The sequence below is a fragment of the Apostichopus japonicus genome, chromosome 2 (assembly GCF_037975245.1).
Source record: "Apostichopus japonicus isolate 1M-3 chromosome 2, ASM3797524v1, whole genome shotgun sequence".
Lineage (NCBI taxonomy): Eukaryota > Metazoa > Echinodermata > Holothuroidea > Aspidochirotida > Stichopodidae > Apostichopus > Apostichopus japonicus.
Window position 1 is genome coordinate 16309743 of NC_092562.1, and position 26348 is coordinate 16336090.

Below are 26348 nucleotides of genomic sequence, written 5' to 3' on the forward strand. Positions count from 1 at the left end.
GTGAGTCACACTTTTACGAAATCATTGATCCGTCACTGGCTACCCTTCAGCGCTGTAATGATGTCACTGTTCCTCTTTCTCTCCCCGTTGTCTTCGCGTTTTTCTTTTACTCCCTCCTTTTCTCATTTTTCTTTCTTTCTTCTTTTTCTTTTCCCTTCCTATATCTCCCCCTCCTCTTTTTCCCCTCTTTTTTCCTTTTTTCTTCTCTTTTTTTCTCTCCTCTTTTTCTTACCCGGGGGGCGCGCGCCCCCAACGCCCCCCCCTGGATACGCACCTGAACATGTGTTACAGTTGGCACAGTAGTTACTGGAAAGCTGTTACACGTTGAACTACGAGTCCGACAGGTGAACATTTGCAGTAATTAAAAAAAAAAATCAAGTTGAATTTTTAAATTTAAGAAAAAAAAATGTTTTAAAAATTTAATTTTTAATTTTTAAATTTGCAGTTAGAAAAAACTTGCAGTAATAACTGTGCCACCTGTAACACATGTTACAATGTTACGAACACAGCGCAGTAGTTACTGATGCGCGGTTGTGGAACATGAACAGTAGTTACTAGCTATGAGTATTGGCTGGTCAAAATCACTTGAACTAGCATCTCTGTCACGAAATGGAAGTTAAACAGACAATCCTGCACCTTTTGTTGTGAGAATCTCCTCCATACATTTAAGTTCATTATCAGTTACCTTGCACGGACGTTACAAAGTCGAAACACTGTGAACGTTAAGAATGAGTCCAATGTGCAAAAAACAAAAACTTGAAAATTTAATTTGCCAGAAGATAAACAATTATTGTGATGTCAGCTTTTAACCTGTAAATAATTCGTCTTTCATCATGCAATGTTAATGTAATAAATCTGAATTAAATATAAGATTGAAAAGAACTTGCCCACAGGTATAACTCAAGAAACATAATACCTTTCTGAAGTTAGGACAAATTATCACATTAAACAATTGTTACATATCTAAGATTGAATATGCTAACGTTTTCCAAGAAAAGTGAGAAAATCAGAGACGACTGTAGTATGGGCTGGACCTAATATCAGAACCATTGATATATTTGATTTGATTTGATTTTATTCGGCAAGATATCAATCTTCATCTGCATACAAACAAAAAATTACACATAAAGATAAACATTTAAAATACAAGATGGGAATATACTTAAATGCATCAAAAAGAAAATAACATGCCAAGGATAACCCTTTAAGCTAAAAGCTTATTTCCAAAGGGGTCCTTATAACCATTAAAATACAAAAGATAAGAAATAAACTATTAAAACATCTAAAACATGCATACAAACACTGTAAAAAAGAAAGATATTTACAAGCTAGACATTCAGATGATTTAAAAGGTAGGCTTTGGCATCTTTTTTAAAATTGTATTTCAGCAGGATGGATTTTATGTTTTCAGGTAGCCTGTTCCAGTTTTTAATTGCATTGTAATAAAAAGACCCAGCACAGTGCGTTTTAAATTTGGGAAGTTGAAAATTAAAACTACTACCTCTTGTGTTATGGCTATGAACACTATTTACTCTAATAAAACTCTCCCTCATATAAACTGGAGAGGTACCATGGAAAACATTAAAAACATGATTAAGACGAAGCTGTTCAGCCCTAGTGTTGATGTTCAAAATACCAAGAGTTTTAAAGTCAGCATGGTTAATGTGGTAATAAAAATCTTTACCCAGAATGAATCTGATAACTTTGTTCTGGGCACATTGTAATCTACGAGCGTGGTACTTAGAAATACCTCCATACCAAGATGAGATGGAATAATCAAACAGACAAAGAACAAGGGCTGTACAGATGGTCTTTTTCACATTTTGATTAAAATAATTAGCTTGCCTGTAGAGGAATTTGAGTCGAGAATTTGTTTTACTAATAATGCCAAGAACAATTTGTTCGCCAACAAGGTATTGGTTTAACTCCAGACCGAGGTAAACAACAGAATGTTTGGCCTTAATCAGTTGACCATCACAAATAATTGAGAAGTCAGTATACTGACCAAGTTTACGTTTCGTCCCAAACAAAATCAACTCGGTCTTACCCATGTGTTAACGATAATTTGTTTTCAATGAGCCATTTATTGCCACTCTCCAGGTTAGATGAAAGATTTTTTTTAATATTGTTAGGATCTTTGTCAGAGTAAATTAAAGCACTGTCATCGGCATATTGTAAAAGCAAGCAATTGATGGAGTTTGATTTCGTCTATATAATGTCAATGTTTTCATTGTAATGTAATAATTAATAATTAATTGTATATTATTAGATAATTGAGACATTACACATAAACCATGAGTGATGCTATCTACAATTTGAGTAAAATTTGAAAATTAATTCAGCAAAACAAAATGGATCCTAACCAAATTTGATTTGTATTACAGGAATACTCAATGTAACTGGTAACATAGTCAATCCCGGTGTACAGTGGTCCTCTGTGACATGTTGGAGTCGTGAACTGACGGGGGACAGTCCGAGATATCCGGTCAAGCTCGTTAGATCTTTATCCTCCCCTGATGACCCCGGGGTATCTCTTAGTAACCGTTTCGACTCCCAGAGCGATAACTTCACTCTGAGAGGATGGAACTATACCATCGATAATCCGCAAGCTGGAGATCAGTTTTACTGCTGGATACCAACTTTGTCTACAGCACAGCTTAATGCAAATTTGTCTTACTACGGTAAGAAACCTCATAACTTAATTTTCACCAAAAATTGTTACAGCCGCTTGGCGTTAGAAACATAACTTTTGTCTGAAGGGGAAACCTACCCGTATACGGTACCGAAAATATTCATATATTATTCATATATAGGTATAGGTTTGTTTATCAATACGCTAACTTATTCTTCATAATGTCATATAGTGTCTGAACTGTTGTGTTTCATAGCCTCTCAATTAAGAAAGGAAAAGAGAGTGAGGAATAAGAGGTTCCTAGAAGTAATGTTGTTACTGCAGGCCGTCAAGGTTAATTCTCGATATGCCTATAGACTATCACATCCTTAGAAGTTTGATGGCCAAAGGTAGACGAAAATTTGTTCTACACATTCACGTATTACCTATGTTTATTTTGAATGTGTGTGTGGGTGATATCTACGGAAGCGTAGAAGGGACATTGCATTGACGAGTTACCGACTTGCCAAAACGACAATTATCTGCAAATTGACGAGTTGACGAGATGGTAACGTGACGAGTCGCACACATACTACCAACTCGACAAAATGACAAAATTCAGAAAATTGACGTTTCGACGAGATAACGAATCTCGTCAATGCATCAATTTTCTGCAAATTGACGAGTTGCACACATACTACCATCTCGACAAAATCCGTTAAAAGATCCGTTATTTCGTCAAAACGTAATTTTTCTGAATTTTGTCATTTTGTTCAATATTCAATATTTGTTTCATCGTTTTTTCATGCAATGATATATTAGCAATATCCAATGTTATAACGGATATCGCCCAAATTGTCCAAGATTCCTTCCTGGTTGTTTTTTCTTCTTTTCAGGGCTTCGTAAGATATAGTTTTTTTTATATAAAACTTGAAGCCCAATTTATCTTTGCCATGCATATCAGACCACTGCTTGCATTCGTACACTGTTTGAATTTCCATTCTTCACCAGAGCTTCTTGTTCTTAGCAATCCGCCAGAATTACTAGACATAACCAGTACATCTATGGACATAAGGTGGATGGCTTGGGATGAAGAGATAGATGTTGGTGACCCTCCATTGGTGGGATATGTTGTACACATCAAGGGGGCGTCATCTACGCTGTGGAATAACAGATCTGTAATGATAAATAGTTTAGAATATCGGCTAATTCATCTAGAACATGACACAAACTATACAGTCAGTGTGTCAGCTGTCAGAGAAGGGGAGAAGGGCGAGGGACCGAGAGGTCCATCTATCACAGTCAAGACATTATGTCAAGGTAAGTAATTATTAATCTCATCAGTTTCATCCTGTGTTATTATAAATGAGTTATTAATTTTAAACAATTAAAATACTAAAAGCTAATGTATATCGGCATCGACAACAAGAGGCTGTAAATCGAGGAATATACTATATATATATATATATATATATATATATATATATATATATAATATATATATATATATATATATATATATATATATATATATATATATATATATATATATATATATATATATATATATATATAAACTGGTATGACCTATCGGTGGTGAAAACAGCATGGTTGTAAAAATAAATGAATGGAGTGTGTGGAGAAACTAATTAATAATATTGCTATTGAGGATGCATATATGCGCAGACATATCCACCGATATAACGGTGCTCAAGGCGCATCACAATATTACCCTGGTCAACGATAACCTATTAAGCTTATAGAGGCAAATGATCCCTCCACACGGCAGCAGCTAAACAACGCCCAACTGACAGTTTCTCTCACAAGTCCCCATTTATACACCTGCAGGGTGAAGAGAGGCAATGGAGATAAAGTGCCTTGCCCGAGGACACAACGCAATGATCTGGCCAGGTCTCGAACCTCGGTCGCAATCCTCTATTCATTTATCATTACAATTCATATATGTTCTTTTATACGCTTAATGTTTTGAATACGAAACTTCGACAGCTAGTTTACTTAGCCACGTCATATCCTTACTTGAAGTTCATCAAAATGTTCTCCACTTTTAATAACTGAGAAGAAAGCCCAAGCCAGGGTGATCTCCAGTTTTGTAATTGCTTAGAACTAAATTCGTCTCCCTTGATCACATTTTTTTGATTGAGGTTAATCAAAATTCTTGAAGATGGATCTGTTGTTAGTTTTATAAGGTAATATTTGTTCACCACGATTTATTATTTTTCAGTGCCAACAATTACTCCTACAAACATAGCAGCAACGGTCACAAACTTAAACCACCTGAATATAACATGGCAGGTAAGTTGCAGGCATTTTCTCCAATTACTTTTTTTATATAAATGCTAAACATAAATTGAGTTTTTGGAGCCTAACTTGATCAGCAATTTTACATTTCTTATATCAGGCACATGTACAATTTGGTATTAACCACATGTCAACAGCAACTTGGAAAATTTCAACAATACTTAATTTTATATAATATATCAAATTAATTAACTACTTGAAGAAAGTCAAATCGATAGATCAAATTATTTACCTATACTATACTGCAGGAATTAAATGGCAAGCTAACAAAAAATATATAAAACTCAAACCTAAAAGCTGCATTAATTTGTAAGAATAAAAATAACAGTGTCTGTACGACATATAAAAATTTCTTCAACAGATTGATTACAACAACATTACATGCAGTACTGGTATACATAGTTATACCATCTATTACAAGAATAAAAGCAGCGGAGAGGAACCAATGAAGTTACGTGTCGTCCCTGCAAATACCACTTGGACAATCATCACTGAAGGTCTGGATCCTGGGCTTACTTACATCTTTCTGGTATCCTTGACAACAGACCACGAAAGCTCACTTGGTGAAGCTTTAATGGCAGTAACTCTACCAATGCCTCAATCGACAGGTAACTATATAAGCATCTATAGAGGGCTTTATATCTATAATGATATATCTGATCTTATCGTTATACCAACTGCCATGGCATTTTCTAGGGCAATCACCATTAGGGGGTCGGTTAGTAAATGAATTGCATATGCAGAATTTAGCATGTCAGTCTCCATAAGTTGTATACGTGTATCTTGGACCATAGAGACGTTTCGTGCGAATGGTTGTCTTTGTTTCTTCAAAGTAGAAACGGTACGATAGGACTGGAAAGGAATCACGACAGAGTAGTTCCACATAACTATTAGGCTTAGAGGGCGCAATCACGCTCTTATCTTAAAGGCATTGAAGACTCGCCCCAAACCGTGAGTGGCAGTAATGTGCTTCCGTTTATGTTCGACTGACATTTCGAAAAGATTTCAGCAAAGTTTTACAATACCACAAGTCCATATTCTGTACGCATGCGCACTTGGACTCATCGATTAATCGTTTACACTCGTGGTATACAGAGAAACTGAACAGACGTGTACACATGCTTGTACTCGTAAACGTACAAATATGATTTTGTATGAACAAATAGTTTTCTTTTCTTTCCTTTTTTTCCCCTTTCATTATAGGTAGAGACAGTCCTGTTGGTTTTATCATTATTCCTGTGATCATTGTTTTAATTCTCTTCGTATTCATCATTTCATTCATCATTTACAGGTAAGTGTAAAGTATTTCAATCCCATTTGAATGCAGGTGGCATTGGAGTAGCTGTAGTTTTCTATTACCATAGTTTCTTGTCTACTTTAAATGGTTATATATTTCATTTTTTTATTAAATATAATATTTAGTAGGATATGTCGGCATGAAATGATCAGCAATAGTTATGTGAATAATACTAATCAACATATTAATTTATTATCATATCTGTATGATAATAAGAAGTACAGGAGTTTGACCTATACCTGTGGAGTATCCTGTTATCGGATCATCTCACGCATGGGTTTGAAATATTTTGCAAGACTACCACCTTTACTTCTCCCAAAATGGGGCATCATTGAACAAAAACAAGAACTATAAGACTGCAGCATGAATTTATCGGGTTCGATATCAGTTTTGACCTTTATCTTATGTTGGTGATAACAGGTAAGCAATCGGTCTGGCATTTAGCGGAGGGTTAGACTTGGTTTCAGAACCTCAAATGTAGCCCCAGAACCTCAAATATTTGATAATTTATGCAATTGACCTATAAGCTTATTGTAAGACCATGCACTAAATCATACTCTCAAATCGGTTACACCTAATTTCAGGAGAAAGAACAAAGCAAATGTACTGCCACCTGGTCAAGTTCACAATTCCTACGCCGGCGCCAACGATGTCCGGATTGATGATGAAACTCGAGGTATAAACTACAGATATGAATTACATACTGATATTAATGAAAGTTTGTTAAGGAATTGTTGTGTATACTGTTAAGTTAATTCTGCCTAAGTGGACATTACTTTGTCTGTGGTTTATTTATCTGTGGTTTGTATTTCCAAAATAGAATAGCCACGTTAGACCAAGTATATTGTTTAGCTATACATATACATATATATATATATATATATATATATATATATATATATATATATACATATATATATATATATATATATTTATATATATATGTATATATATATATGTATATATATATATATATATATATATGTATATATTTATATATATACATATATATACATACATATATATATATATACATATATATATGTATATATATATATATATATATATATATATATATATATATATATATATATATATATATATATTCCATTGCTCTATCTTTACTTCGACAGGGGTGTATATTTGTATCTAATGAATTGTGCTAGTCTATAAATAAAATAAATGAACAACAGAAATCTGACAAAATTTAAATGAAAAGACAAAAAAACTAAATACAAGTCCATTGGTAGTTTAAGACGGACGTGTAATCCTGGGATCATTATTCTATTGTACCAATCCCTTATACATCAGAACAGTTTCCTCTACAAATGTTTAGTTTTCGCCAGTGGTCAGTTCTGCACCAAAATTCAGACAGAAAAATGAAATATATTAAACATATATCATTCACCTTTTCGGCTATCTTGACAGTTCAAGGCAAAATTAATTCATTGGAAATGCGTACCTCGAATGACAAACCGGGCGGAAGCAAGACTGCAGACTATGAAGAAGGCATAACCAAAAAGAATGCTGAAGAATATGGTTACGAAGTTCCAAATGAAATCAGAAAACCTGTAACGTCAGAGATAACAGATCATGCCACTGATGATGATGATGTCTCGCCTGATGACATTGAGAATTGTACGGGAATTTATATCAATATACCAACAACTGACAAGAAAACATCACCTCCAAGGCCAATTGCTGTATCAGAGTTTCAGAGTTTTATGAGACGAGGAAAGAGATCACTGGTTACGGATGTTGTCAAGGAGTTTACGGTGGGTACTAGCGATCATGGTTGATTCACATCAATGTTTTAGTTATATGTATCAATGAAGATGTTCTATGATACTCATTAGGTGTGTAGACCTGATTCCATCTGCACCGTATCAATTTGTGGTTTTTGTTTGTTATTTCAGCGTTTATTTCATACTATAGTTGCTTTGTATGACAAAACTGAAATACAATGTAAACCCGATAACAATATTTGCTCCTTCTAAGTGTCAATTAAAGATGTGCTTTTTTTGGCTCCAATTATAGCACGCTATATAGCTAGTAAAGTTTTTTGATTACGTAATCGAACTGCCACGGTCGTAAATCGACCTTAGGCTCTACAATTAACCTGCAAAGCTTCTTAACACCATTAGGCTCTTTGTGAAAACACTGTGTGGAAATATGTTCATGTCTACAGTGTAGTTAATCATATAGCGTTCACACAAAGACCCCTCATATAAGAACAAAATATGTGGCAGCTTTGTGTTGCAGACTAATTGGTAAAAAGAGGTCATTTTATGAACAAGGCAGGTCGATTACGTAATCTCAAGAAACTTTCCCATGATAGCGTGCTATAGTTGGGTCTATACAGCCATGGAGCTATACAGCAGACCTATTAACTTGACATAAAAGTAATGTTCAAATTTTCTGGGCAGGCTCTTCCGATGGGTCAACAGTATCCTTGCTCCGAAGCTCTTCGGTATGAAACAATGCCAAAGAAATTATCTGATCAGATTGTACCATGTAAGTATACAGCTAGTGAGATGAACGATTTTATGAATTATGAGTGTAACTTTATTGTTGTTGTAGAAAATAAACATGATGCACTTTGCGCATCCGTCTACCAATAGTGGTACAAACTTCTCACACTCTATCGGATTTGTCTCGAAAATGTGCCACTTAAGACAAAATTGTCGTTCTTATGGGACACTTAAAACTTCGAGGATCTGACTTTTCGATGATTTTTTTTGCTTGTTTACAGGTAAACTAAAGTAAAAGAAAGTTAGAAATTGTCAACACTCTCTATTTTGTGTTGCATATTGTGTGAAAAAGATCCTAACAGGATCCAAAGTTATTAGCAACACGGTTTTTTTTGCAGAATATTAGTAATTTCCTGACATTTTTTCCCACTCTTGAATATGAAAGTGTAATGTATCAATAGTGATGCAAAATCTGTTTAAGAAAAGCCATGAAGCTAAAAAATAACAAAATATTCTATTTACTGTTTAATGATAGTGGAAACCCTCTTATAATAAAAAAAAATGTTGAAACAATCGTATATTAATGTTATCGGCATCTATGTTACTACTGTTTAAATGTACTGTGTGTAATGTTCATCTGATTTGTTTATTCTTTCATTGACAAGATGACCATTCTAGAGTTAAGGCACAGACTGGCAGAAACAACACACAGTCCGATTACTACAATGCAAGCAACATCAAGGTATATCGAACATGTTGATGGTATAATACTTCAGGGTGGCGGTAATCTAATAACAATAACACAATCGATGTCCAAACAAGCAGAGAACAGCTATATACATATTAACAAAACAACTTGAAAAGATGAATATGTCATCTGTTATGTATCCATGGTAACAAACAGTTATCACACGTGTCTGGTCCAAAATCTGCTGCACATATAGATGGGTGGAAAATAAAAGTTTACAGACGTAACTTTTAAATTCAATTATACCTAAATAACCTATAATCATGGAATGATAAAATAATGAAGAAGCCCACATTGGATATAAATACTTCACAAATTGATACGCCTTCCTGAAGATCGTGATCTACCTCCCCGTCTATATACCCACACCAGTTTTTTCGCCCTGAACCTACTTAAAGGAATATTATTTCACTGGCAATAACGAAAGTTCACTGTCTAACAAAATCGATACCAATGGTCTCTATTGTGTTTTCCATTGTCTTGTATTCCGGTGTAGTACCGCTCTTCAAACAACCCCCCCCACCCACCCACACACATGCACAGAATCTTGTTTTCTATTATATTAGCTACAACCGATGACATTCACCTTTATTCTAACCCTTTGTCTGAACAACCGATGACTTTTGTTCTATATTGTTGGACATGTTCATCGAGTTTTTTTAAATGTATTCATCACAAAATAGCAAACTAAGATATTAGCCAAGTTTTTCCCAGCCAAGAGCATTACTTGACGAGTAATTATAGGGTTCAATTAGGTTTAGAAACTCATAGAAAAGGACGCAAAAAGCTGCTTTAAAGGAAGTGAAGACTCGCGCACAAAGAAACGTCTCATGCCGGTAATTCTGTCCTAGTTTCGAATGAGGTGTAACAGAAGTGTAAGACACCATCATCGATCCCAGAAAATACACACACAGCTTGCTACCGTCGGTAATTAGACACTAGTGTACAGTCAATATATACAGCTACGGTCAATACCCACAACACAGTGTATAGCAGCGATGGACATCTTAGGTATAGATAAAAAGATGACAACGTATCACGTTTCATTACTGTCTGCATTTTGTAGCGACAAGCAGAAAACTTTACTTACAAGCAACGGAAAGTTAACTTTTTCAGAGCGCGGTTTGGGCGAGTCTTCAATGCCTTTAAGAAGAATAACAGCATCTCTCTCATTTTTGTTTCAGGCTTGGGGCCATGGAAAGACATCTTTCATTGCAGCCAAAGGTTATCGATATGTGTAATTTTATTTTTTTGTAAAAGATAACCTACTTTTCATTCTTTTTACAATACAGTGTACACTTGACTTTTGTAGTTCATTTTTAACTTACAGTAAAGTACAGTGGTATAACTGGTAAGAAAAGAAAAGGAAGCAGATTTCTATAACTTTCATACATTTTCCTTTTCCATATAGTTTATGTGATGTTCATATTTTAAGTAAACGAAACTGTCTAAATCAGTCATTCAGTCATTCAATAATTAGTTCTAAGAAAGTCACTTTTAGTCAGTCATTCTACGGAAGCTATGAGAGGACACACGAGATGTCGAGATAATAGCCTGTAACTTGGCAAAACCCGTATTTTTGTCGAGATGTAACGGTATTCTAACACGGTAGCTTGACATGTCGCATGTCCCCTTATGGCTTCCGTAGTCATTCAGTTAGCCATTACGTTATCAGTATTTATAAATCAACCATTACGTAGAACTTTCTATGACGTAATAAATTAGGTATACTTTACATATAAGGGGGGTTTAATGCATTTGATCCTAACATGTACAGTAACCCATGTATATTTTGTAAGTTTTAAGTTAAATATAACTGATTTCTGGCCCGTTTGTAATGATTAAACGTCAACCTACAATTTAGACTATTAATACTGCTTCATTGTTGTTGTTGTTTTTTGTTCAGATCCTCAAAGCAGAATCTACTCTGACAGGTTTTGGAGAATGATTTTGCAACAAGGTGTTCGGACTATTGTAATGCTGACTGATATATCTGTAAGTACACGTTGCAATATCATGTTGTAATAAATATTGAACCCGATCAAGATGTTGAAACCATTTACTGCAGGGGGTTAAGACAAATTTGAATAAACACGCATACACTAGAGCTCAACCGACGACTCGGACTGACAAATTGCCTTCTCAAAGTTTGAAAATTGCCTTGGTGCCCTTTGGAAAGCTGAAAGCTTACCGTGTTGCCATGTCATTTCAATTAATATTCAAGTCAATTTCTGTCTTGCCCTGAGAAATTTCATTTGCTCTTGTAGTCGATGCTTTATTCGAGACTTGGCACATATTGTTCTATAAGAAGTCATCTTCCCGTATTGTTAGTCTTCGCCAACAATGTTTAGTCCAAAACAAATACTTGATTATCACGGTCTTTGTGATGGCATATTACATTAACGTCATGTAAATTGTTGTAATTTTCGATATATGTTGTCTCACATCATATATCATGTTTACTAACTTATTGATTTTCTTAATAATGAATATAATACATGTATGCCTTTCACTATTAGAACACAGATATTTGCTATTGGCCTAAGAAGGATTCAACCAAGGAGGTATTTGGTGAGACGACAGTGCTACTACAGGACCAGTCTGTTTACCCTTATTATACTACCAGAAAACTGAAGGCCTTCAGAGACGTAAGAAAAGTAGAACCAAGTTTGATATCACCCCCCCCCCCCCCCCAAAAAAAAAAACTTTCTATATGCTATAACGTTCAAATGAAGAATTAAGAATGAAAAATGGACTTTTGCCGTTGTTTACTTCAGTGGCAAGCCTTTGTAATTTGCAAAATAATGTCAACATGGGACGATAACTTTGAAGTTCTATGTATTTTCCTATAGGTTGCTAACACGTGTTGTATAGGCCTATATACCTTTTTACACGAAAGACTGTATTTTGTAAGCAGTTTTAAAATTTATCGTGAATCTGCAGGAAGGTATGACGATATAACTAGAAATATTTCTTGCTCTTATGGAGTGTTTATTGCTCACACTTTTAAAATAAACAACAAATGTTATGGAACGATTAACCATATGACATATTTCAAACAATCTCTTAACTTTTCTTTATATAATGGAGTGTCAGAAACTGAGGCGAAAGCTAGGCCTTTATATCCTACCATAGAGTTATTACCCCGCCTACATTGCCACGGGTTGCATTTGCAAAGCATATTACACTGTTAACAATGAACTGAACAGTTAAATTCTATACTTGACAAAAAAAAACTAAAAAGGAAGAAATATCCTTAAACATTTACATGACAGAAAAGAGCATGTTAAAATATGAACATCTATGTCAATTTCTTTGGCGGGATACTGATTTCACATCAAGCTATTACCGAATTATAACGTCACCCTTTAATGAAATTGTGCCATTGGCCCATTTCGTAATTGTAATATCACGTCTAAGATTTCAAATTCAACTCCCTCTTTCGCCCTTGTGTTTCCATTCCACAGAATGATGACACAATCCTTACAGTTCATCAGCTTCAGTTTCATGGATGGACTCATACAGGAGTTCCAAATGATTTTGCAAACCTGATTGCTTTTATAAATCATGTGAAAGTGTCGGAAGCAAGTAGCAAGGCGAGACCTCTACTCGTCCACTGCAGGTACCATATACTGCCGGCTTAAAAGGGACTTGTATCTAAGTTAACACTTTTTTCTTAAAAATCGTTGTGGATGTAGTTATAAATTTCCTTATAGAATCAGACCTAGCCAAGTATTTGCAAATCTATAAAGCAAATTCACTGAAATATGTGATTTCTCTGGCTTGTTTGAGATGCTGGACAAGTACATTTCAAGCTAATTTCTTCAACTGAACCGGATATTGCTTGTTACTTTCTTGATCAAGATGATAGCACCGTTATTCCGGGTGTACATAAAACATTATGTGACATTAACAGAACAGAGCTAGAGAACATTTGAATCAGTTTATCAGATAGAAAGACTTCGTACGTATGTATCACTATGTTTATCTGATCAAGCAGAAGTACTATACTTGCACCAGTAAACTGTTTAACATGACTACAAGAAGCAAAACCAAACAATAATCAACAATCAAACATCTGTTAGAGTGTTTGGTATAGTGGAATAGATGAATTATAAGTTTTAGTCATGAAATAAACCCTCAGTGTCAGACGTTTGTTGTATCTTTAACAGAAACGGATGTGGAGCTACTGGCACATTTATAGGGCTGTATATATTGATGGATCAAATGAAAGAAAACAACACTGTTAGTGTCTATAACGTCATTAGAAACATGCGGAAAGACAGAATGGACATGGTCTTGACACGGGTTTGTGTTTTGGTTTAAATTATTATTTTTATTACTTTAATAATTATATTAATAATAATGATCATGATAATAATGATGATGATGATGGTGGTGATGATGGTGATGATGATGATGATGATGATGATGATGATGATGGTATAGTGATGATGATAGTGATGATGATGATAATGATGATGATGATGATGGTGATGATGATGATGATTATGATGATGATGATGGTGGTGGTGATGATGATGATGATGATGATGATGATGATGATGATGATGATGATGATGATGATGATGATGATGGTGGTGGTGATGATGATGATGATGATGATGATGATGATGATGATGATGATGATGATGATGATGATGATGATGATGATGATGATGATGATGATGATGATGATGATGATGATGATGATGATGATGATGCTGCTGATGATGGTGGTGATGATGATGGTGATGATGATGATAATGATAAACATTTTTAATGAGCTGATATCCGTCAAAAAGATGCTCATTGGCGCAGTGAAACAACAGTGAGGAAGGACAAAGCAAGTAACAGACAAAGAATAAGATAGCAAAAGAGGAAACAAAGTCAATTAGAAGTTTGAGCATGGTTTGTCTCAAATAGACCAATTAGTTTCCTTAGATATTTAAAGTTCTTCGTCAAGAATATGTCTATCGAACGATGAAGTTTTACCATTATGATTAAGTGCATAGAAAAACACGAGTGACAAAGGTTAAAGTTGTACCCCCCAACCCACCCCACCCATCCATCCACCTAATTAATCCATAACATGTCATCGGTGTCAAAACATTACTATCGTTCCCTAATTTTTTATCCTTTTAAGTTCGAATGTGATTCTACCATACTGTAGCAAATTCAGCACAAACTCAATTACGTTTTTTTTATACTGAAGTATTTTAAATGATTCCCGATGTTTTTTTCATATTTTATTTTAATGCAACTCAGCATATTCTTTCTTGTCAGAAACCCACCTCCCGATCGTTGTGTTGTTATGCAAGTAAACGTGTAATGTTGTTCTTTCAAATTCAGCTGCAGTATTGGTTCATCTATGAGACATTACAAGAAGCTCAGCTGATGCCAGACCAATCGAGTCTCACAGCCGATGAGATGAAAGGTTTGGATGACCAGTCGCTGCAGGACAAAGCTGAAAGAGAATTCAAGGCAAGTTATTCATAAAGTTCCATTCATTTGACAGAAGTGTTGCTAGCTTATCGAAGTCCCATGGCAGTTGGGTCGATTTATAAGGCGTAAAATAAACTGTCGAAAACTTCCTGACTATGTAACGTAAACCTTTTAGATATTGGTCATTATTAAAATACCGTACGTTTGTCACTGGCTTGTCACGTATCATGAACCTGGGTAAATTATTGCAGAAAATATGCCAAACTAAAAAAAAAATATATATAAAAAAAATGTGAAATTGAAGCAAATTAAAACAGAAGGAAAATCAAGAGCAAATTATAGCATTCTCCTCTGAAAATACTCCGCATTATTTCAGTTAATTTTAGACAATCTACTGATGAAAATTATTTCAAGATAAATATTTTAAGAAATTATTTAGACAAGAAGTTGTTTCAGATAGTTCTCCATACAATTATAGGAACCGCATAGTATCATGTATCACTGATTTTAATTACAATTTGTACTATGTGTGATTACATTGTCCATACCATAATGTCAACAGAACCAGCAAACAAGATGGCAAAATAATATTTCAACTTTAATTTTTGCTTTAGGTTTGTAATTTGTTATTATAGTGCTAAAATATCTGACACTAAAGTAGTATATCGAAGACCAGTTTATGTAATTTTGTCGGTTCTGTTATTTGATTTGATTTGATTTGATTTATTTTGTTTTTTCACGTGCAAATATACAAGGTGAAAGGAAGTCTTCTATAAAGCATACAATAGCTTAACAATGTAGAAGACTCCCTGAAGATAGAAAAGAGAAGAAAAAATTAAAGATCAAATTAAACGTTTCGACAATAAATCAATTGTATGATATTTTAATTAATATGATGCAATTATTTCTTTAATATAACATTTTCTAAATGTCCTACACGATAATTTATTTTTAATAATGTCAGTAATAGAATTCCAGGTTTTTATTGCTCGATTTCTGAGGCTTAACATTCCTGTTGAGGTATTCGTGTTGTGATAATGCGCATGATTTGCATGTCTTGTGTTGTGGTGATGTATATCCGAATTACTGATTAAATAATTATGAAATGCATTAGGTAGGAGTCCATTCCAAGCCTTATAAGTGAAGGTGGCAAGATTTACACGTATTATGTCATTAATTTTCAATACATTCAGATCCTTGAATAGAAGGTTGGTGTGATCATGTGGTGCAGCATGTGATATGTGGCGGACAGCTTTCTTTTGTAATATAATAAGTGGCTTAAGATTAGTATCACGTGTACCAGACCAAATTATCGAGCAATAAGAAAAATGCGGGACCACTAAAGTTTGATAAAGGGTCTTTATTATTGATATTTATAGCCACATGACTCAGTGTTTAAGGCATATGTTGTGGGTCTGATCATTTTCAAGTGTTAATCATAGATTTATTGTATACCATTTTGTGTTGGAAGTCTATTATGTATATAACCATCATTTCAAACTAAGAACATTTTTTGTTTTTCTTGCATCCGTCTCCACCATGCAGGCCCTGAGCAAGATTAAAGAGTTCCATGAATCACCAGAGAGTCTGATAGGACGGGCTGAAGTGAACAGCCACAAAAATCGATCTCCAGATATTATCCCTTGTAAGTTGATAACTTTTTCTGTCTAGTTTTGTGTGTATGAAAGTTGTAAATGTATTTTAAGATGACACATTATTAATCTAAGGATATCGCAAATGAAAAGTGAAAAAGATAGGAAAAACAGTTAGTATATGTGATAACCCTATATCAAATGCAACCTGGAGAATGTACCTGTACATATGTCACTGTGTCTTTTAACTCGGATTTGTACGTTAATTAGGCGTGGTCGTGACATTTCAAACTAAGATGAGAAGTTGGGATCAAATTCTTTGCTGTAACAAACGTACTGAAATAACTTACTATAGAGGCATTTCTTCAAGAACATTGTTCCATCTGACCAAAGAATACTTAGGTGAGAATTTCGATTTATGAATGATATTTTAATATCCCATATTCTCTATTAATTCTAGTTATTGATTCTAATCATTCCTTGAATAATTTCGTTACATTCTTTATACAGCGGATCTCTGCAGACCGATCTTGAAGTCAGAAGGCATCACCCTCGGTAGCAATGATTACATCAACGCAACAAATGTACCAGTTAGTAAAACTATAACTTATATCATATTAGATTGTATAACTCATATACAATCACGGAAGGCCGTGACACTCGAACATAAATGGTGAGAGACAGTGGCGTAGGAAGGTACTTTTGAGTGGGGGGGGGGGGGCTGTAGACTGACGGCCGGCCTGGGGGAGGGGTCTAAGGGGAGGGGGTGTCCCCCTGCCCTTTGGATTTTTTTTTTGCATTTCCAGGTGGCCTCAGATGCAATTTGGTGCAATATAGCACACTTCAACACCCACTCCATTTTGTAAATAATTTTGCATTTTCACCTGGCCTTAGATGCAATTTGGTGCTCCAAATGAGATTTTTTTCTCATTTGGAAATGAAAAAGGGGTTTTCTGACTTGCGAAGCGGGGGGGGGGGGGCGGAATGATACTTCCGCCCCTCCATATTTTTCACTGGGGGGCTGGCGCCCCCAGCCCCCCGGTTCCTACGCCCTTGGTGAGAGAGCAAGCATAAAAGTGTGGACCACCAATTACCTTGAGCTACATAATTACAGCATTTGGTTCCGCTTCGAATCAATTAAGTTGCCAACAGTAGTATATGTATGCGTCCTGTTTCTTCACACATTTCTGCAGTTTGTAATCGGTTTCCGATGATGGGACGATTTTTAACCATCGTCGTGGCAGCCCTGCAGGGGAGTAACCACGTATATTTCTGCTTTAACCCCCCCCCCCCCCCGAGAAGAAGTCAAGGTGGCTCAGCCCAGCCCAGCCGACCCCCCCCCCCACAATTTGTGACAGAACATAAAAACTCCTATAGTATACATGACATAAATATACACCATGTCTGTGCGTTACAACTTAACAGTCACAAATTCATCAAAATTGTTTCAACAATGACAAAATATAGCACCAGTTTTCATCCAAGCACCATCCATTTTACAAATATTTCTGCGAAGAGGACACCCCTCCTTGGATGAATTCACATCTAAGCCCACCCCCCCTTTCCCCAGTACAAAAACGTGATTGCACGCCCGTGTGTATAAAGCTATAGACGAAAGGTTTTGAAGCCATACATATATATATATATATAGCAATTACTTTTAGCTTTACAACAACACCCAATAGTAGTTGCACACATTTAATAGCACAAAATTAATGTTTTACAGACAACCTTATATATATATATATATATATATATATATATATATATATATATATATATATATATATATGTATATATATATATATATATATATATATATATATATATACAGATAGACCTATACGGTTTCATTGTGTTAGCCGAACGTTAGTTATATATTCATTCTATGCAGGATGATGTATTGAATTATTTGTCAATTACAAACCAACACTAACAGCGGTTCTTTTTCTCCTTCGATGTTCCCCCATAGGAAAATGGACTTATCTTGACTCAAGCTCCTATGGCAACCATTCTTGAAGATTTTTGGAGACTTGTGTATGATTACAAGTGCAGTAGAATCATCATGCTTAATGAAATACAAAAACCAGACAAGGTTTGTTTATTCTTAATTGATTATTAAAAACAAAGGCTTAATAAACCTACATTAATCCGTGGGGATATATCTCTGAATAACAACGCAGGCTACTTTGGAAGCCTTCCTTTAGATAAATCTCATGTAGATTATTTTTACTCAACCCACACATTTAAATATATATTTATAGCATGCTGGTTAATTGGTGGCGTATTGCTCTGGTTACATTTATAAAATGTGTATATAACAAGGACGAAACCTGTCGTTAAGTCGAATTTTCTGGCAGGAGTAAATAATTTGATATATCTGGTATTCCACATCCGACGCCTTCAATTGATAAGGAAGGCTTGGTTGTCAGGCTAAAACGTGGTAATTCTGTACACAATGTCCGATAACAATTTTATCAGGGGTGCGTTGAGTACAATTGTAATACGCGCGCGCGTTCCCATGAAAGCCTTTGTTCTCATTGGCAGTAATACAATGCTATTATTGCAGCAGAAGCGTCGTGGCCGGCGTGACACAGATTAAAGTTTGTAACACGAAGGTCTCATACAGATTCCTTTATCTTGACATTTGATTTTGAAGGAAGTTTCTTTTTCTTCTCCTTTACAGGCATCATCTGCCACCAAATACTGGCCCGATTCAGGGAACATACCATTTGGTTCAATGAATGTTGAATGTACCAATGCCAGAAAACAAGATAACTACTCTGAACGTCAATTTTCAGTTTTTCATCAAAGCTCTGAGGTAGAAACAAAGCTGTGAAACTGAAAGTTTATAACAGTGTTAATCTGTCTTCTAAGTTATACACTGGTTATCAACTAATGGGATTGTCTTTACGTTAACTGTGTGTGTGTGTTTGTTTTTGTTTTGTTCAGATGCATCAACTCGTATTTTTATTGAATATTTCGTAACCAATGTATTATATATTTTACAGAGTTTATCCAAGACTTACCAGGAATACTAAGAAATAATCAAACACGATTGATGAATGCAGAGAACTTTATATGTTCATTATTTAATTAAATCGACCAGCAAATGAAACTATTTCATGAGAATTGTAACTGAATTGCTTGCATATTCGCTCATTGATTTTATAGTCAAACCCCTCTTTGCCAAATTATCAAATTTAGGTACAATTAAAGTTAATACCAAAGAAAAACATGACTGCATCTTATAAGGGCCATCCACCTTTTTTAATATTCGATGTATTTGTCTCCTTCCCATTCATCTGCCTATAAAGAGTCTTTATAGTGCCTAAAATAAGTCACTAAAGGTCGGATTATATATCAATTTACTTGATAACCGTTTAACTTCTTTCTTATATTTGTTTTTCATTTTTAAAGTTTGCAGAAAAATTAAGTTAGGTTTTACAATTTGTTTATCTTTAAAAAAAAATATATACATACATATATATATATATATATATACATGTATATATATATATATACATATATATATATAAATATATATATATATATATATATATATATATATATATATATATAAGAACTATGTTATACATTTTGCCCCCATTTGTGTAGTACTTCAAATACAATATGATCTGCCGATCGTAAATTCAAAGATGTAATATTGTCATAATTCAATTATTCACAGGAATCAGTTTCTGTGGAACATCTGGCGTTCCATGGATCCATGAAGAAAGATGAAGATATTCCGAAATTGATAGATTTCTTCATTCAACTAGCAGAGAAGAAGATGTCTGGTAAAACCATAGTTCAATGCATGTGAGTTTTCTCTTACATTGAAATGTGTTTATTGCAAGCTGACTATTGTTGGAGGATCTGATGAAATGTTATACTGTATATGTACTGAATAATATACAATACATCTTTAATATGAATAAACTATACATGATAATATGAAGTATAATTGATTGTAATCACTAAACCGCAGTTAGTTTATTAACCGTTCTACTATAAAGTAAGCTCACACTGTCAGCATTAGCAACAACTAACAGCCGGTGGACGGGGGACGGGGACTGGGGACGAGGGACGAAGGAAAGGAGACGGGGAGGAGACGTCTCTAACCTTCATGTGAAAACATACAGTGCCACTTTTTGTTCATAAAACCTATTTAGTTCATTCTTGGGAAAGTAAAAGTGCCATTTTGTGGTTTGAAAATTCCTTTTTATGTTGAAAATTAAAGAAAAGTGTAACAAAAAAGTAATCCAGAGTGCACATAAGTTTGCCGGGGCGTTGTGTGTCCCCCCCCCCCCCCCGGGGAAAATTTATGTAGTTTTCACATTAATTACCTATATTCCAGATTTTCCTATTGAAACACGTAAGAAGGTTTTTGATGCATCCATGCTACCGCATACTATCTATGCAGTCCCAGTTTGATCCGGTCTAATAAATATTAAGAAACATGAGCTGGTATACTGATTTATCTCAGTACTCTCGAAGTCTCGATTCCCCGCAAACCGTGGATCAAAATTGTGGTAGTGCTAGCTGTTAATTTTTCCCTCTTTCCTTCAGAAATGGAGTGAGTCTCAGTGCTGTGTACGCTGTCGTAATGGCACAAATGGAATCTCTAAATACGTACGGCACTTGTGACGTGTATCTCTGTGTGAGGAGGCTGAGGAAGAAAAACCCAATCCTGATATTGACGCAGGTTGGAATAATTACATTTGAATCACTTCTGTTATCAATCCATTTCATCTTGCTCTCTCATCTCTGTCTCTTTAAGTACCTCTCTTTATTGTTAGACCTGAATTAAACTCAGTACTAGGCATAGGCGTAGGAGCCCAATTTGATTTATATGAGTTTTATATTTTAGTTCTTTATCAATTGTTACGCATAGGGAAATAGCTTCTTTGCTATGAATTTACTTTTAATTGGGTTTATTTTTTATTCGCCCCTGGTAAAACCACTCTTCTATTATATAAATTGAGTTTTGTAGATAATTCACTGCATTTGTGACTGTTTTACTAGTGTTCCACATGGCTATATCGTCGGCGAATCCGCTAGTTTTGGTAGAACTGGCTTTATTGGTGGGTAGGTCGTTTACATACAAAGAGTAGAGTAGAGGACTTAGTACTGAGCCTTGGGGAGTGCCAGCATATAGAATGAAAGGATCAGAATGAATGGAATTGTGCTTAATTTGCATAAACCGGTTATTTAAATAAGAACAATGGAGCCTGGTGATATTTAGTGGGATGTTGAATTTGAATAATTTGTACTTTAGACCATCATGCCAGGTTTTATCGAATGCATTTTGTGCATCAAGGAAGACTGCCGTTGTGTTGAGTTTAACTTTTAAATCCTATTTTAATTCCTTCATTTAATCTAGCAATGGGGTTTAATGTAGATTTATTTGTCCTGAAACCGGATTGGAAGGTATTAAAGAGGATATTGCTTTCTAGGTGGGTTCTTATTCTGTTATCCATTATGTTTTCGAATATTTTTCCTATTGATGAAAGTAGGCTTATCGGTCTGTAGTTTTCTGGGTTTGTTCGGATTTTGTAAGCGCAAGTTACCATGGCTTTGGAAAATAGCCTGTTCTCAGTGTCTCGTTAAAGAGATGTAAAGTTAGTTTTATAAAGTTATCTGGGCTTTTGGCTAAGATCATGTGTAGTATATGTTCCCTTTCGAGGGGAATGGTGATGCACACCCGACGATGATCACACAGTCACAGTCCCGATGCAAGGGGACTGGGGCTGAGAGCGGATCAGTCGTTTGGTAGTTTGGTTTTCGTGCCCAGGTTCTTTCCTGGGCGACTTTTCTTAAAGGCCGTGGCTATTCTTACAACTAGTTGTAACAATTATTTATAAACTATTCTTACGACAAAGGCGAATTCAAGTGCAGTAAAGTAAATAAAGCAACTGCGCATGTAGTAGGTGTAACCCTAACCCTAACTTTAACCCTAAACCCCAATCCTAACCCTAACACTAACCCTAACTGGAAATTATTGTTACTCCTGGTCGTAAAAATAGTACTCCTGTCAAATAAATAGCAACTGCGCATGCGTAATCGGAAATTATTCTTACGAATAGTTGTAAGAATAGCCACTTTGTTTCTTAAAACGTATCTGGGCAGTTTTTTAGCATTATGTACGTTACCCCATCTTTCCTGCAGAAAAGGCAATATTTTCTGATTTATTTATTGCCCCTTTCCATTCGTTATAGTTAATTGGTTTGGTAAGGGGGTTTTGGTCATCTAAAGTTCCATTGTGGGATATAATATTCCCAACCGCCCCCCCCCCCCGCCATTACTATAGCAGACAGAAAGTGACAGAAAATCCTCGTGTATATGAATATATACCTTGTATACATTGCCGTATTAACCTAGTAGCCAAAGTAGCACATGCTACGAGCCCCGCATTTTCAAAGGGTCCGCGCTAAATGCTTGCAAGCTATCAATTTCGGGGCATTACGTGACTGCACTTGCTCTATTACTGTAGTACTAAACTGCCAATTATCACCTTCATTTAGGACTATAATTTGAACACAGTAATTGATGGACGTGTGGTATCTTTGTGATTCATAAACGACGCATAAATACCAAGGATGAAGTCATAACCACTGCACAAATATGAAAATGGACGTATCTGAGCTGAATGCTACAGGCCCGGCATAAACATAATCCGGCCCTGTATGTCTGTGCAGTATAACGGAAACGGTCGAAAATTCTTCAATATTGTTTCAAAGTTGAAAATATAGCGCAACTTTGAATCTAATGTTACCATTTTTTTTTGGAGGGAGAGGTTACCCCTTCCTTAAGCCCTTCTCCTGGACGAAATAACTTCCTAGCCCCCCCCCCACCCCGGAGTACAAACATGGTGGTTGCGCCCTGGTTGAATTGAAATAGATCTCTTTGTTTTCGCTTTTTACTAATGTGTGAATATTTACAATATTACATATATCTTGGTCAGAATCAGATGGTAAGTGTCAACCAGCTATAACACCACTACAGGTTACGGATAGCCTATACATATATTCTTTGATGACGCAAGCTGACCCTTTCATAGTATCAATTATCAAATTTTCTCTTAAATTACATTTCAGAATGACTACATTCTCTGCCTGAAGTTATTGAGGAGCTATTTGGACAACCAAACCCACTATTACGCCCTAATTAAATAATTCAGACGTTTTCGAGGATTCGGTTTATCATGTTGGCCTCGAAGACTGTTATTGATACGATGATAAGCAGCCATATATGAATATGCATATTGGAGAAGCCGAATGCACACAGTTCGGACAATTGTTTCTACAATACTGTCTTGTCTCGCTTTTTCAGAGCACTCGTCGTGCCAGTATGAGCAGTAAACATATCATGTTTTTAGCAGATAAAGGTTAGGAACTGTTTGTACTGTCAGTACGAGTGCTTCGAAGCATTAGATGGGAGGACAGTTTAGAGAGGTATTAGCATTGGAAACTGTCCCAACTGGCTGCCGAATGGCTTATCACTTTAATTCACTTCCGGTGGCTATATCCGTGCACTTTTACAATTTAAGCTCATGTCAGATTGGAAAACGAACGTAATTAATACCCACCTTAGTTAAAGCAGGGAGTTGTTATGGAACTCCCTGGTTAAAGCCAGGTAGGGTTCAAATCCAAGACCTCACAGACAAGCTGTTTATCCAATCGACGAAATGCTTTGAGACCAGATAAGAGTCATCAATGTAATAATGGTTTTAATAATAAGTTACCAAACAAATGTAAATAAATTGTTTATTTTTCAAAGATCGCTGTAAAATATCATGTCCATGTAAACGTAATTAAAATGTTTAGGCCCTACGTCTTTCTGCATTATGTTCATATACCTAGCGATGTATATGACAAATGCAAACATTTGCTATATTTATAGAAAAACTGGAATCGGAACCTGTAAAGGACAAATATTCTATAACCAGGATACTGGTGTACTGATTTGTATACTATTAAATTAACATTAGTATATAATTAAATTAACACGCTAATATGTATATATTCCTATGCAATACAACGTGTTTTTTAAATTTCTGTGGTGAATATAAAGTTTTAGATATTTTACATAATTTGGTGTGAATGTGTGTTTGTCGGTCTGTCTGTCTGTAGGGTGGGTAGGGGATGGGTTTGATTTTGGAGACAATGTTACCAATCCTACATTATACATATTTAAGTAATTGTATAAGTAATTGTACAATATACGGACGGTGTATCTCTCTCTCTTTTCAATTGGAAGCTTTATAATGATTAAGTTTGGTCTGGAATATAAAAACAAGATTATTTTTTTTCATTGATAACTTTGAGATTTTGTACTATAGTTATGAAGAATATATATATATTTTTTGTGTTCACCCTGCTCATTAACCTGTCTGTATTCTGTGCTTGTAGTTGTCCCTTCTGTTACTGTTACTTGTCATTCAGCCTCTGAAGAAGATCTAGGATGCTAAGATCGTTACGTCAGGCCCACTCACCTTTACACAAGAATATATTTTTTAAGTTGCTGTGAAAAAGGAGCACAACTTGTATACCTTAAAGATAAATCATAGATACAGAAATCTCAATGGTTTGTCTCCCATTATAATATCAGATCTAGCCTATATTTGTTCCTAGGTATTCTACAAATTATTGTGTTAAAACATTTCATTATACTAATTGCATTTCATAGAACTCAAAAGTCAACTAATCTTTATATCTAAAAATTAGAAACTAAAAATATTTTAATACTGAATTGAAAGAAGAAGAGGGCTTTATATTTTATGTACTTTTAGATTCATGTTTAATATGTATTTGGATGTATTGTTACTGTAGTATTTTCATGTTTATAGGGACCACATTGGAAATAAGTCTGCTTGTCCGACTATTCTGTGTCATCCCTGCCAGTGGCGTATAGGTACTTCTGAGTGGGGGGCTGAAGACTTATGGCCGGCTTGGGGGAGGGGTCTAAGGGGAGGGGGTGCCCCCTCCCCTTTGGATTTTTTTTGCATTTACAGGTGGCCTCAGATGCAATTTGGTGCAATATAGCACACTTCAACCCACCCACTCCATTTTGTATATAATTTTGCATTTTCACCTGGCCTTAGATGCAATTCGGTGCTCCAAATGAGTTTTTTTTTCTCATTTGGAAATGAAAAAGGGGTTTTCTGACTTGCGAAGCGGGGGGGGGGGGGCGGAATGATACTTCCGCCCCTCCATATTTTTCACTGGAGGTGGCGCCCCCCAGCCCCCGGTTCCTACGCCCTTGATCCCTGCACTTTGATTTTGTTCCCATTCATCTTGTAGTTTTCTACATGTTGTGCAAATAAATCAAATAAAAGAAAATGATACAAGCACCGTCCAATTTACCAACAATTTGCCCCTCAATACCCCTTAGACTAGGACGACATAACATCTAACCCCCCTCCACCAGTGGGGATTGCGCTCCTTACGGTTACTATGCGACACCTGCCCTACAGGCGCTTTCCACGAAAACATTGTCTGAAAAGTTGTAAGCCCTATCATCATATAGCATATGTATATATTGTGGTTTGAGATACGTTATGGGAAATTCGAGTCTTTTGCCGTCACAAGTAGACAGTAGAGACTTGATCGTAGGAAAAACTTTCAAAATTGTCAAATTTGTCAAAATTGATTTATTGTCGAAACGCTTAATTTGATCTTTAATTTTTTTCTTCTCTTTTCTTTCTTCAGGGAGTCTTCTACATTGTTAAGCTATTGTATGCTTTATAGAAGACTTCCTTTCACCTTGTATATTTGCACGTGAAAAAACAAAATAAATCAAATCAAATCAAATCAAAATCTTGCAGTCGTCGAACCTTAGTGGCACCCCTGCCTACAGTCTT

The 26348-nt window shown here is 35.4% G+C and overlaps 1 protein-coding gene across 1 annotated transcript in view; it reads left to right on the forward strand.

Moving 5' to 3' along the window:
* Nucleotides 1–24086, forward strand: part of LOC139979861 (uncharacterized) — a 34146-nt gene extending 10060 nt beyond the window's left edge. The window contains exons 9-30 of the mRNA XM_071991029.1: nucleotides 2385–2681; nucleotides 3623–3931; nucleotides 4854–4924; nucleotides 5292–5538; nucleotides 6134–6221; nucleotides 6812–6903; nucleotides 7656–8002; nucleotides 8654–8741; nucleotides 9364–9440; nucleotides 10631–10670; nucleotides 11353–11441; nucleotides 11966–12094; nucleotides 12914–13068; nucleotides 13619–13754; nucleotides 14799–14930; nucleotides 16437–16536; nucleotides 16994–17073; nucleotides 18456–18578; nucleotides 19170–19304; nucleotides 20175–20305; nucleotides 21056–21191; nucleotides 23584–24086. Of these exons, the coding sequence (XP_071847130.1) occupies nucleotides 2385–2681; nucleotides 3623–3931; nucleotides 4854–4924; nucleotides 5292–5538; nucleotides 6134–6221; nucleotides 6812–6903; nucleotides 7656–8002; nucleotides 8654–8741; nucleotides 9364–9440; nucleotides 10631–10670; nucleotides 11353–11441; nucleotides 11966–12094; nucleotides 12914–13068; nucleotides 13619–13754; nucleotides 14799–14930; nucleotides 16437–16536; nucleotides 16994–17073; nucleotides 18456–18578; nucleotides 19170–19304; nucleotides 20175–20305; nucleotides 21056–21191; nucleotides 23584–23661 (3080 nt within the window). The 3' untranslated portion in view covers nucleotides 23662–24086. The remainder of the gene's footprint in view (nucleotides 1–2384; nucleotides 2682–3622; nucleotides 3932–4853; nucleotides 4925–5291; nucleotides 5539–6133; nucleotides 6222–6811; nucleotides 6904–7655; nucleotides 8003–8653; nucleotides 8742–9363; nucleotides 9441–10630; nucleotides 10671–11352; nucleotides 11442–11965; nucleotides 12095–12913; nucleotides 13069–13618; nucleotides 13755–14798; nucleotides 14931–16436; nucleotides 16537–16993; nucleotides 17074–18455; nucleotides 18579–19169; nucleotides 19305–20174; nucleotides 20306–21055; nucleotides 21192–23583) is intronic.
* The last annotated feature ends 2262 nt before the right edge of the window (nucleotides 24087–26348 follow it).